This window comes from Vicugna pacos, chromosome 11 (assembly GCF_048564905.1).
Source record: "Vicugna pacos chromosome 11, VicPac4, whole genome shotgun sequence".
Classification (NCBI taxonomy): Eukaryota; Metazoa; Chordata; class Mammalia; order Artiodactyla; family Camelidae; genus Vicugna; species Vicugna pacos.
This window is the reverse complement of record NC_132997.1, coordinates 52,898,917-52,912,467: the sequence shown is the minus strand read 5'-3', so window position 1 is coordinate 52,912,467 and position 13,551 is coordinate 52,898,917. Positions and strand designations below refer to the sequence as shown.

Sequence of the window (13,551 nt, the reverse complement as noted above, 5' to 3'; positions counted from 1 at the left end):
TTGAAGTAAATAAATAAAACTATCACAAAACAATACTTAGCCTTATTATATGTAACAAAGATAATATTAAAACATTCAAAGTCAATATCATATACGGTTATTGCTAAGAATCACTATGATGCAGTAAAATATATTTTATACAATTTCATTTCTTTTTTAAATGCTAGTTGTGACCTACTAAACTGATTTCATGGCCCACTAATGAGTCATGACCCACAGTTTGGAAAACACTGCTCTAGATATTGTAAGTAAAACATATCGGAGAAAGTGTATGTTTAAAATTTTTTTAAGTGTATAGAAATTGAATTTATAACTTTTGAACTAGTTGTGGAAAAAAATCTTTAAAAAGAAAAAAATCCATTCATAAATCAGCAAAGGTAGTTTAAAAATCATTAGGTTACAGAATAATTAGAAAACAAAATAAAACAGTAGGAATTAATCCAACTACATCTGTAATACAATGAATATAACATCTTTTGGAAAGCTCAGAATAAATAGACGATAATCCCTTTAAAGAGGTAATCAAAATTATGTAGTATCTAGTATTTTCTAGAGTTCTGATCTATTGCAATAAAACAAAGAGATGACTCTAAAGAGAGTTCTTTTGCAGATAAAGTACCTGAGAAGAAATCTAACAAGGCATTTATCAGACCTTTAGGGAGAAAACTAAACTATAAAAATTTAGTAAGGGACATACAAAATACCTGAAGGTCAGAACACTTGATAATGAGATGTCAATTCTCCCATAAAATCAACCAGTTTGTTTTCTTTCAAAAAAACTATGCAATGAAGCTGTTAGTTTACAGAAATATTAATAATACTACATGACGGTTAAATGTTTATTCTAGAATAATAGAACTATTATATAATTCATGTGAGATTAGTTTTTGTTTGTGGTTATTCTTAACAGTGAGTAACATTTATGTAGTGTTTACGATACAGGAAGAAGCATTGCTCATTTCAGGAACTGACAAAAGGCCAGTCTGAAGCTCAGCAGGCAAGGGAGAGTGAGGTGCATCAGCAGCCTTGTAAGACATGTCAAGAATTTTGGAAGATCATTAAAGGATTTTAAGGCAGAGAGTGATCTAATTACACTTGCTCTTTTTCTTTGTCTTTTTTTTTTTTTTAAAGAAATCTCTCTGGTTGCTCTGTGAATTGGAGTTGGCCAAGAGTTTTTTTGGCCACAATTATCCCTCTCACTATTTCAAGTGTTAAAATACGCAATAAAATCTTTTTAATAGGTATTTAATTCATAATTCTGATGCTTTCCCCAAGTAAATGGAATAATTAATGTGTGAATATAGCCAGGAAGTGTTTTTAAAATAGGGTTTTGACTTCCCTGACTATATTTATTGTTACATTAAGTAACAGATACATTAAGTAGGCAGATGAATGGAACAATCCAGATATAGACCCTATGTATATGAATTTCTTTTTCAATGAAAGCACCAACATAAATGTAAGAAACCAAAAGGATTATCACTGATACTCTACAGTTGCCAAAACTGAGGCTTGTAAAAAGCACTCAAGAATTAACCTCCCACGTGTACATTGCTGTGTGGCTTTGGCTTCTATAATAGTCTGCTGCATACCAGTAGTGAACTGATCCACACGAAAGTTTTCCTTCTGAGTTCTTAGCTTCCACCAAATCTCCAATAAGGCAGAAGCCTTCAAACCTTAAGTCCCTCCTTCAGCCTTGCTGTCAGTTCTCATTTGCCTTCCCTTGATGTGACTGTTCACTGATTTAGTATATAATCATCTCTGAAAAACTATCACAGTGGTCTTCCAGCCATTGCTGCCAAAGGCTCCTTTCTCTGCTTCATACCTCATACTGTCATCAGTGACATTTTTGATACTCTTGTCACGACAGTTTTTCTTTGAAAAAGTCAGTGTTTCTACTGTCATTAGAATCCAGATTCTTGATATGGTTTTATGGCTTCTCCATAATTCCATTAGATCTTCCTCAATATGTAGCCAATATGTAGAAAACACTGGTTTCAGACAACCCATTGCCTACTTACTGTATTTAAAGCTTTTAGCACAGGCTCTGATATGAAGTATGTACCTTATGTGTGTTGCTCTCCCATCTGTTATAGAAACTTCTTGCACTGTGTCAGGATTCTCCCATATCTCCCCTTGCTAGCAGGGAAGTTGTCTTGATTTACTTCAAGTGCTCTGTACTATTGAATAAATATAAAATATAGTTCTCATTTTTAGCAATATGAGCAGTTTTGCTACTTACCTCTAACATCATTTAAATTTCTCATTAGCTGGTAACATAGAATTTTAATTTTAAAAGACTAAATTCAAGCATGACAATAATAGTTTAGATTTTTACAAAAACAATCCATATTATTTTCTATGGTAGCTCATTTATCAGGGTAAGTATGAATTGTGCATCAACCACACACCAGCAATGATGTATATAGTTCATTTTCATATCTTATATAAATTCATAATTCATGTTACTATGAAACAACTTTTTTGGACTGTCTTTTCCTATAGGAAAAAAATCTTGAAGATAATTTACAGAGTTTGGCTACAGAATTAGCTCCAATTTATAAGCAGTATGCTCCGGTTGCTTACCATAACCAGGTATGTTTTGGGACCTTATACAGCACTCTTAAACATGGTTGAAATTTATTGCTAGACAAAATTATTATTGATAGAATTTTTTTTTTCACATTTGAATTTCAGTGTTGATCTATTTTCATCAGATAGGTTTAAAAAATTATCTAGTCTAATTTAATAAGTTTTCCTATTATGGTAATTGAATTAAATTCCCAAAGTGATAAAATTATGATTGTTTCTAGAAATAACTTATAAAGGCAGATGTACGTGATAGATACAACACAAGAACATTAAGCAATGTATTATAGCATATCAACAGAACGGATGACAAAGACCACCTGTCCCGATAGGTGCGGAAAAGGCACTTGACAAACTTCAGCCCTCTTTCATAATTAAGGGAAACACCAAACAAACTAGCAATAGAAGGGGATTGGATCAACATCATAATGATGAACGATTACAAGCTTTTTGCCTAATAACAAGACAAGAATGTCTACTCTCACCACCTCTATTAAACACTTTATTGGAGGTTCTAGTCAGGGTAACTAGGCAAGTAAATGAAATCCAGATTAAAAGAAGAGATGAAATAATCTCTACCAGCTGATGGTTTGATAATGTATGTGGAAATTGCATATCTGCACTCCCGCATCCCGCCCACAAAGCACACACAAAAATCTATTATAGCTAATAAGTGAGTTCAGCAAGGTTTCAGGATACGCAATCAATATGCAAAAATCGTTGTATTTCTATACATTAGCAATGGACAATCCAGAAATGAAATTAAGAAAAAAATAGGTCATCAAAATGTAAAAATTTTGTGTTTCAAAGACATCATTAAGAAAGTGGACGGAGGGGGAGGTGTAGCTCAAGTGGTAGAGTGCATGCTTAGCACGCATGAGGTCCTGGGTTCAATCCCCAATACCTCCTCCAAATATAAATAAATAAATAAACCTAATTACTCCTCCCTCATAAAACAAACAAACAAAGTAAATGGGTGGAGAGATAAATGGGGAGATGTTGCTCAAGGTGTACAAACTCCCAGGTATAAGATCAGTAAGACCTGGGGATCTGATGCACAGCTTGGTGGCTATAATCAGAGATCTTTTTTTTTTTTTTTTTTACATTTTTATTGATTCATAATCATTTTACAGTGTTGTGTCAAATTTATAATCAGAGATCTTAAGTGTTGTAGCTGCACACACAAAATAATCATACTTATGTGAATGGATTCTGATGTTAACTAAACTTACTGTGTTAATCATTTTGTAATACATATATGTATGTAATCATCACACTGTACAACTTAAGCTTAAATACGTCATGTTAGTAATATCTCAATAAAACTGGGATAGAGGGAACACATTTTTTTAAAGAAAGTAAAAAGATAGCAACAGATTGGGAGAAAATAACTGCAAATCAAATATCAGACAGAGTTGAAAATAAGTGTAAATACTTTACTTTAAACATAACCAGGGTTCCGTATTTCAAAAATACTTTATAAAAAATTAATTAAAATATTTATTCGTACTGTCATGACTAACATGCTGTTAAATTCCAACGTTTCCTTTTAAAAAGAGTTGTAAATTTCCCTTCTATACTGGTTCGTCAATATAAATGTCCATTTACTTTTTATAGACATTGAAAACTGCATACTTGATTAATCTACTATAGTAGTCTTTCCTCCTATTGAAATAGTTTAGGCTACTCTACTTCTTTATCCACCTCCAGCCGGTATTAAGGTCCTCACCCTGCCTTCAGTCAGTCAGTGATTGTCATTTTAGTCCACATAGTTTCAAATTCTTTACCCTGAATATTATTAAACATTCACTGCTATAATATACTGTAGTGTCAGAAGTCTCTGAAATTACAAAATGTAACTAACTTAGGAACTTTGTCAAAAAGTGACTTCTTATTCTTTACTAAAGGTGATTCTTTTCTGTCTCTTAAAACTGTGGGTCATATTTTTATTTTTTCAGGTGGCATATGAACATGTTGCCCGAGAATGTCGGCTTGGCAGCAAAGATGGTCGTCCTTTCTCTGGGGTCACTGCTTGCCTAGACTTCTGTGCCCACCCCCACAGGGACATTCATAACATGAATAATGGAAGTACAGTGGTATGTACCTGAGTGGCTCTTGATATTAAAAGCTCCATCGCTCTATATTTCAGCTGAGATCCTTAAAGATAATTATTATAACAAATTAGATTTTATGGTCTGTTCCACTTGGTGTGTTTATCACTAGTATTTATTTAAGTTATTATCGAAGCACTTCCAAAAAGTTACAGAACCAGCCTTAAATATTTTGATGAAAGTCTTGCGTTATTTCATTGCAGTAGGTTTTCTGGGAGGTAGTGGTACATGATTATTCAAAGCAACCATTTTGTGCTATCAAACTGGTAGGTAGGAAGTTAAGCAACTTAATGTTTCTTTCCTGCCATCTATACTTCAGGATTTTTGCCAGGGAACTGTGCCAAATTTAGTTTTATATGTATTGGTTTTTAATGGCAGTAGATGTAAAATTATATTAATATTTTAAAATTAGCAGAAATATTTGTGCTTAGGTGCATATGCTATGTTTATAGCCATGAAAAGAATCACATGCCCATAGGATGAAGTCAATCAAGAGATACTCAAAGTAGGGAGAAGACCCTGGAAAAAAAAATCATGCAATAGTCCTTTTATAAGGGAACTGAGTTTGCCTCAAGTAGTTTTCTTCTTACTTAGTAAAACAGAGATTAATAGAGAGTGATTGCCTCCATTTCTGCACTACACCAGTTGGTTGGCCCCACATGAGACAGACTGTTACAGTTTGATTGGAGGTGTACAATCTGTTCCATTCAAAGGCAGCCTTCCTTGTTTGATCAGTGAGATCTGTCAGTAATAGATTGAGGGGCCAAAATATCTTTTTTGCCTGTAATACTCTTTTACTGATGTTGACTTTGGTCTCTGAGACCAATGTTATTTGCACGTGTTGAAATTTTGTAAATCCACCCAGGTGAATCTTAGCCAAGGAGTGATTCAACATCATGTTGAACTAGTACATTTTACCTGAGATCCCTCATTATAGAATATTAGGGATCAGGCTGGATTAGGTTCAAAGTTTAACTCAATTTTTGTTCCCTTGTGCTTCTCTTATGTATTATTCAGTGCTTGTTTTTCTCACTGCTCTCATTTCTCATGCAGTGAGGTTCGTACCTAGAATTTGGTGTGACACCAAATTTCCCCATCTCTGAAAACCTGAACTTCTGAAATTCTACTGCCAGCTCTCCTTCCACCCTGTCTGTTTCCGTAGCCTTTGTAATTATGCTCATTCCTAGTCCTTGTTCCCTTCTTAGTCTCTCTGTGAATAAAGAAATTGAATGAAGAAAACATTTGTGGGCAAAAGATTCTAATTTTTAACATAACTATTTAAAAATTATTAATAAATTACACCCAAAAAAGTTCAATGTTTCAAGTCTTGCTGGTAAATGTGACTATAGATATTGAGAAAATAGTGTGATTTTAAAAACCTTTAGCTTACTTTACCCTCTGTGTTCATCAAATTCTATCAGCCTTGAGAAATCAAATCTGGCTATTTTATTTATTTCTAGTCTTGGAACACTCTGCAGTCTTAGAAGGAGATCATAGCTCTTGGATAAATGCATTTTATTTAAACCATTGGATATATTTTCAATGGATCTTTAAAGACATTTGAAAATTAATTATCATTACTAAGGAAAAGGCTGAGATAGGTTATATTCAAGCCAGAATTTTCCTAAGAAGTCCTGTTTCACATCCAAGAGAAAGACAGGCAAACTTAGTGATGTGCTGCTAACTAGAATAGCAGCCAAATGGAGCAGGAGAAAACTTACTGAAATAAAACATTTTAGTTAATTTTTTTAAGTATTAGAATGTAAGTCCTGGTAGAAAGAGAAATCTCTTGTGCTTCTTCTCTTGCTTTATTAATATCTGTCAATTTATTTAGTGGAAAAAAAATCATCTTGACAAGGAAGACAGAAAAAAATTATCAATTGACAAATTCTACTTACAAGCAAAAGTGAAAACAAATTCTAGAGAAAAATACAGTAAATGGAAAATTCACCATAATTAAGCCATCTCTATCCAAAGAATGTGACATTATTTAAATATTAAGAAATAATATGTCCCAGAATGAAACGTGTGTAAAAAAAAAGAAAAGAAATAATGTGATGTATAGGCTAACATAGTATCTTCTTATTAGTTAGTATTTAATATGCAGGCACTGAACAATTCAGTAACCATTACTTAACTTAGGCAGTGAGAGAAGATGGAATGTAACAAAAAGAAGCCTTAATATTTAATATATTATAAAATATGTAAACATGTATAATATCATGCACTTATAAAATCAAATCGTAATTATACTGGTCTGGAGGGGGCAGTATAAAAAATTACACTGGTCAGCTTACAAACAATTGAGTTACTTCAACTCAATAGCATTGAGCGGCTTGATATATAACGTTTTTCCAAAATGAAAATAGCAGTAGTAGCCGATTGAAAATTAAGTGGAAATATAGGTCCCTTTCTCAACGGCAACAGTAAGAAGATAAGAATAACTACGATGAATGTGCAGGATCTCTATTTCCCATTTCATGTTTTCTTCTATCAGGTCTGTACTTTAACCCGAGAAGATAACCGCTCATTGGGTTTTATTCCTCAAGATGAACAGCTGCACGTGCTGCCTCTTTATAAACTTTCAGACACAGATGAGTTTGGCTCAAGGGAAGGAATGGAAGCCAAGATCAAATCTGGGGCCATCGAGGTCCTCACACCCCGCCCCAAGAAAAGAAGACGTTTTACTCAGCCAGTTCCCCGTTCTGGGAAGAAGAGAGCAGCAATGATGACAGAGGTTCTCGCGCACAAGATAAGGGCTGTGGAGAAGAAATTTATTCCTCGAATCAAGCGGAAAAATAATTTGATGACAAATAACAGTAAGGCTTCATCGCTGCCACTTTTCGGTAAGGCTCATGTAGACTGCTAATTTTCTATGCACACCTTTCATTGGCAGAAGGATTTGCACGTGCCCTTTGCATCTTATTTTTCTTCTCTTTCATGTTTGCTCTACTCTCTTAGGAATAAGGCATTATGAAAGGACAAACTTTAGATTAGATGTCAATCAATCCAGTTAATTCTTATATAGTCTTAGAAGTATTATTCTTACATAGAGTTCAAACTAAGACACTGATTATATTTCTACATACTTGCCAAAATTAAGTCAACAAAAAAGTGAACCTTCAGTATTTCTTGTTTTTTTTTCTATATATGTTTAAAAAAAAAAGAGTCCTTATAGTTCCACAGCTATTTTAAAGCCCTGCTCCTTCTCAACATACGTAAAATGACATCACTTCACTACAGATCTTATTTGATCAACTTTAGCATCAATTTTAGTCATCCAGTCAACAAACATTACTTAGCACCACTTTGGACTGTTCTAGGTATTAGAAATGTAACAGTGAAAAAGCAGGGGGAGATGGTGCTGTGAGAGAATTTCTTTTAAATGGGGTTGTCAAAAAAAAAAAAGGATTCACCAGGAAGGAAGCATTTGAGTGAAGACCTAAGGGAAGTAAGAATCAGCAGTGTTTTTATTCAGAGAAATAGCATTCCTGGTAGTAAAAATAGCAAGTGCAAAGTTCAGGAGTCAGGAATTTACCTGGAATAATTGATGTAAGTAAGGAGGTCAGGGTGGTTGGAGCAGAGTGTGAAATGGGGAGAAAGGTAGGGCGTGAGATCAGAGAGGTAGGAGGGACGTCAGAGCAGTGCATCTTGGGCTTTGTAGTTTGCTGTAAAGACTTTGGCCTATATTGTGAGTGCGAGGAAGGTTCCTGGAGATTTCAGAATAGAGAAAGGTTATGATCTGATTCAGACCAAACATTCCAGTTACTGGATTGAAATTATAGTCAAGTAGGGTGATCATAAAGAGGCAACAAGTGTCAAGATTTACATGTTCTGTATCATTAAGAGTAACAGAGTTGGGGGAGGGTATAGCTCAAGTGCTAGAGCACCTGTGTAACGTGCAGGAGGTCCTGGGTTCGATCCCCAGTACCTCCTCTAAACATAAAGAAAGAAATAAACCTGATTATGCACCCCCCTAAAAAAAACTAACAAAGTTTGTCATTCTTCTTCTAATTTCTGATCTCCTCTTAAAAAGAAATACTGTCCTTGTCATAACTTGTTAACTCTGAGGTGTGGCTCATATTAGGAAATCAAACTATTGTAAGTGCTTAGCTATTTGCCTTTATTCACCAGTTTTAAGAATACAACTTATTTTCCAAGCATCTTACAGTGTGATCAATTAAAAAAAAACCTAGTATCATTTTGATCTCATGGTTTTTTAAAAACATAATTTATGTTTCAATTCATATTAAGTAGATTTTTCTTCCAACTAAATTTGAAAATGCTTTAAACTTCAAATTCAGATGCTTAAATTCAAACTCCTATCTTTGATTGGTAGAATCCCAGAAGCTGGCTTCTGATTCTTTTGTCCTGACCCTGATTGTCTTTGATAACTTTCTTAGATTCTGTTCTGACAAGATGTTCCAGGCTCATCTTATATAATCCTGCCCCATATCTAAAACCAGCCATTCCTCCAAGGAGCCTAAAGGAAAAATACACCATGATTTTATGCTGATACTCAGACTTAGAATTACAGGATATTCTTTAACATCTTTGATTTTTATATTTTTAAGAGAAGTTATTTTTTTTTTTTTTAAGGTGAGAGAAATAGTAGTGCAGACATTTCTATAACACTGGGAAAGATTCAGTAAAGAGATAGTAAAGAGGCAAGGCAAGGGAGAATAATCATTCCTTTTTCCTTGTAGCTCCACTTTACAGATATTTTATTTAGGTTTATTTTAGGATTCATATATCTGGTTCCATACCGTTTGTTTTTGTTTTTTTCAAGGGGGAGGTAATTAGGTTTTATTTGATTTTTCAGTGGAGGTACTGGGGATTGGCATGCTAGGCATGTGCTCTACCACTTGAGCTATACCCTTCCCCCCCATACTGCTTGTTAATAGCATTCATAACATTTTCACCTTTGTGTCATTCCCCAGTAGCATCTTTACATGCTATTTTTAAAAATATAATATATACCCTGTAAGAAGCCATATGCACAATATTTGGGCCATAACCTCTTGTACTGTCATTAGTTTACCCATAAGAACTTTTTTTAAAGGTTTATCCAAATCATTAAGACTCACCACTTTTTAAAACCTTTCCCTCCTGGGATTTATATTTTGTTGACAACGTAACCTCTAATAGTAGATGCAGCCATAGATAGTAGGATGGATTTTTTGATATACCACTCCTTGGGTCCTATGTGTAGATTCTCTTTAGAAATGAGAATTGTCGTGTCTCCAGGTTGTATCATCTGAGGGAAAATTACAGATATTCCAATCTTACTTTTGCTATTTCTTGGTCCTTAAAATCTACTGCTTTTGCCTCTCAAACATCTTTTTTTAGAACCTCAAAACAGGGAGAATATCCTCAAGAAAAAATATTTCCATTTGATGTGAGTGTAGATAAATGTGTCAGGGCAGATGACCCACAATGGCCAATGTCATAATAACGCTCTACCTACTTAGTGAGAAGAAACAGCTTAACTGCTCTTGTTCTGAGGGTTACCGATAATTTTTTTATGTGACTTTCCTTTACCTAATAATTAATTTTGCCAGTTATGATGCTTTGATTACCCAGAAATCTTTGTAAACTATTACTTATTTTTACTTTTTCAACAAATGATGTCATGCAGTATCTAAAATGTATCTAAAGCACTCTTTGGGTAGTTAAATATTGCTTTTTGTCATTGTATTATCACCTGCATTGTATTCCAGTGTATAGTTTAAGTATTACTTCACAGCCAATTAGGTCATTTCTAACATCTTACTATTTTAGACAATGGACATCCTTCTGGCTAAATTTGTGAATTTATTTATAATTATTTCCAAAGGAAAGAATTCTTTAAGAAAAAAATATTGGGTGGAAAAAACATACCAAAACTACCTACAGTTTTTAATGTGTGCATATGTTAGCCTTAAAGACAGACAATAAAGAAAGACAATAATAGAACAAAACTAGCCAACATTGCCATCATCAGTGTTTTGTTTTATTATTCTTTGTACTTCTCTTTAAAAATACACTTTAGAGACAACAACTACCAAAACTAGTTTGTATTTATCTTCATATTTGGTGTCCTTTTCTCTGTTTAGGGAGTAAAACAGAGACCCTGCAACCTGAAATAAAAAGTGAAACTGAACCCCATCTTATCTTCAAAAGTTCGGACAACACTAAAATCTACTCACCAACCCCATTCATTCCTCACCCAGTGAAAGAAGCAAACTTAGCTCCAGGTTTCTCCTGGTGTCCTAAGACTGCTTCGATCACAACAGCTCCTTTTAAGAATGATGCATCAGTTTCCTACGGGTTTTCAGAAAAAGGTAGCAATCCCCACTGCACAGTGCCTTCTGCAAGACACAGTGGTGCTAACGTAGCTGCTGGGGAATGCACTGGATTTGCACAACCTGGTGAAATGGTTCCTCTTCCTACCTTGTCTACTCCCATGACAGATTCCCTGGGTTATTCTGAGCCTCCTACTGGTCCATCTGAGCAGCTAACTTCTAATCAGCCAAACCAGCAGCCCCCATTCATCACTTCTCCTCATGAACTTGCCTCCTCCCTGGTGGAAGAAGATGAGCAGCATTCTGAAGCAGATGAGCCTCTATCAGATGACCCCTTATCAGACGACCCCTTGTCACCTGCTGAGGAGAAATTGCCCCACATTGAGGAGTATTGGTCAGACAGCGAGCACATCTTCTTGGATGCCAATATTGGTGGGGTGGCAATAGCGCCCTCTCACGGCTCCGTTTTGATTGAGTGCGCTCGGCGAGAGCTTCATGCTACGACTCCTGTCGAACACCCCAACCGGAATCACCCTACGCGGCTCTCGCTTGTCTTCTACCAGCACAAAAACCTGAATAAGCCCCAACACGGTTTCGAACTAAACAAGATTAAGTTCGAGGCTAAGGAAGCTAAGAATAAGAAAACTAAAGCCTCAGAGCAGAAAGACCAGGCAGCTAACGAGGGTCCTGAACTGTTCCCTGAAGTGAATGAATTTAACCAGATTCCTTCTCATAAAGCATTAACATTAACCCATGACAATGTTGTCACCGTGTCCCCTTACGCTCTCACACATGTTGCGGGGCCCTATAACCATTGGGTCTGAAGGCTTTTCTCCCCTTAATGCCTTTGCGAGTGCAGTGTATTTTTTCAAGGTGCTTTTAAAAGAAAGTCATGTTGTCGTTTACTATATCTTCATCTCACCCATTTGAAGGCTGAGGTAAAAAAAAAAAAATTGGGGTGGGTATTTCTTAACTGTGACTATATTTTGACAATTGGTAGAAGGTGCACATTTTAAGCAAAAATAAAAGTTTTATAGTTTTCAATACATAAAGAAATGTTTTGGTTAGGTGTTAACCTTGATAGAATCACTCAGTTTGGTGCTTTAAATTGTTTACTATGAAACGAGTCATTTTTAGAGGATTTTAACAGGTTCATGTACTATGATGTAAAATTAAGACACAGTGTTAACTCTACACAGCTCCTGGTGCTTAACCACATCGACACAAAAATAAGCTGAATTATTATTTCATGGTGCCATTGTTCCAACATCTTCCAATCATTGCTAGAAAATCGGCATATTCCTTTGAAATAAACCAATGAAATGTTTTCTCTCTTAAAATATCTCTCCTGTATAAAATAATTCATTATTGTTAGTAATGGTTGGAGGCTGTTCATAAATTGTAAATATATATTTTAAAAGCACTTTCTATTTTTAAAAGTAACTTGAAATAGTGTAGTATAAGAATCCTATTGTTTATTGTTTGTGCATATTTGCATACAAGAGAAATCATTTATTCTTGCTGTGTAGAGTTCCATCTTGTTAACTGCAATATGTATTCTAATCATGTATATGGTTTGTGTTTTTTTTTTAATGTGTCCTTTCTCATTCAAAGATTAGCTACTTATATAAAATAGTTAGGTCATGCAAAAATTGTTAATTCTCTCTGAAATTTGAATTAGGAAGCATATCACCAATATTGATTCCTTTCTTTGGAACTCAGTAAGAGTGGTTTCTTCTGATTCATTGAGCAACAGTGGCCCTAATTTACTTTCACCCCAGCTTTCTCAATATAATCCATGAAAGGTTTTTCTAAAAGGAGGTGGGACGTAAAAGGATTCCAAAGAGTCAAATGCTTCTAAAGTTTCAAGGTGATAAAATACAAAAACTAAATAGCAAGAACCCTATCCACCCCAAATGGCCTTATTTGTTCTGAAAGTCATTCTGGTACAGACTAAAAATAAAATTCCTGTAGACATCTTTGGAAAACAGATTTCGTATCACCAACATACACCCCACACCCCAAATAAACAGTAAGAATGGCATTATACATATGGTTTGTCCATTAAGAGCTAAGCCAGAATAGTTTATCTAAGCATATTGGTTTTGGGGAAGTGTTAACTCATCTTTTTCTAAGTAACATGAAAATAAGCATTCCATTCATTTTAGTTAGTCCTCCCTTTATTTATTCCCATTCCTTTATTGACTCATTTTATAGCAGAACAAAAGAGATTGCCCAAACAAAACATTTAGAACAAGAAATTTAAATGAAATACTTGATTCTGTTAAAATGCAGAGGTGCTATAACAAAGTGTCAGATTCCTCGGGAGTATGGAAAACCAAATGGTGCTTCTCCCTTGGAAATGCCATAGGAAGCCCACAACCGCTAATACTCAAAATTCTGGTGCAAAAGCAAACAGTTCCAACAAGCTATCTAAAAGAAAACTCATTGTAACTTATATTAAAATAATTTATGGTGCAAAGTATCAGTTTCAAGCTTTTGACTAATTTTGACTAAAGGAATATGAAGGGATTGTAAATAACAAAATGTCCATTGATAGACCATCA

At 34.7% G+C, this 13,551-nt stretch overlaps 1 protein-coding gene across 2 annotated transcripts in view; it reads left to right on the top strand.

Moving 5' to 3' along the window:
* The window catches only part of TET1 (tet methylcytosine dioxygenase 1), a 108,637-nt gene extending 96,208 nt beyond the window's left edge, over positions 1 to 12,429 (top strand). For both annotated transcript variants that reach the window (XM_015246702.3, XM_072971404.1), the window contains 4 exons: positions 2,506 to 2,595; positions 4,548 to 4,685; positions 7,198 to 7,546; positions 10,796 to 12,429. In XM_015246702.3, coding sequence (XP_015102188.2) covers positions 2,506 to 2,595; positions 4,548 to 4,685; positions 7,198 to 7,546; positions 10,796 to 11,808 — 1,590 coding nt within the window. In that variant the 3' untranslated portion in view covers positions 11,809 to 12,429. The remainder of the gene's footprint in view (positions 1 to 2,505; positions 2,596 to 4,547; positions 4,686 to 7,197; positions 7,547 to 10,795) is intronic.
* The last annotated feature ends 1,122 nt before the right edge of the window (positions 12,430 to 13,551 follow it).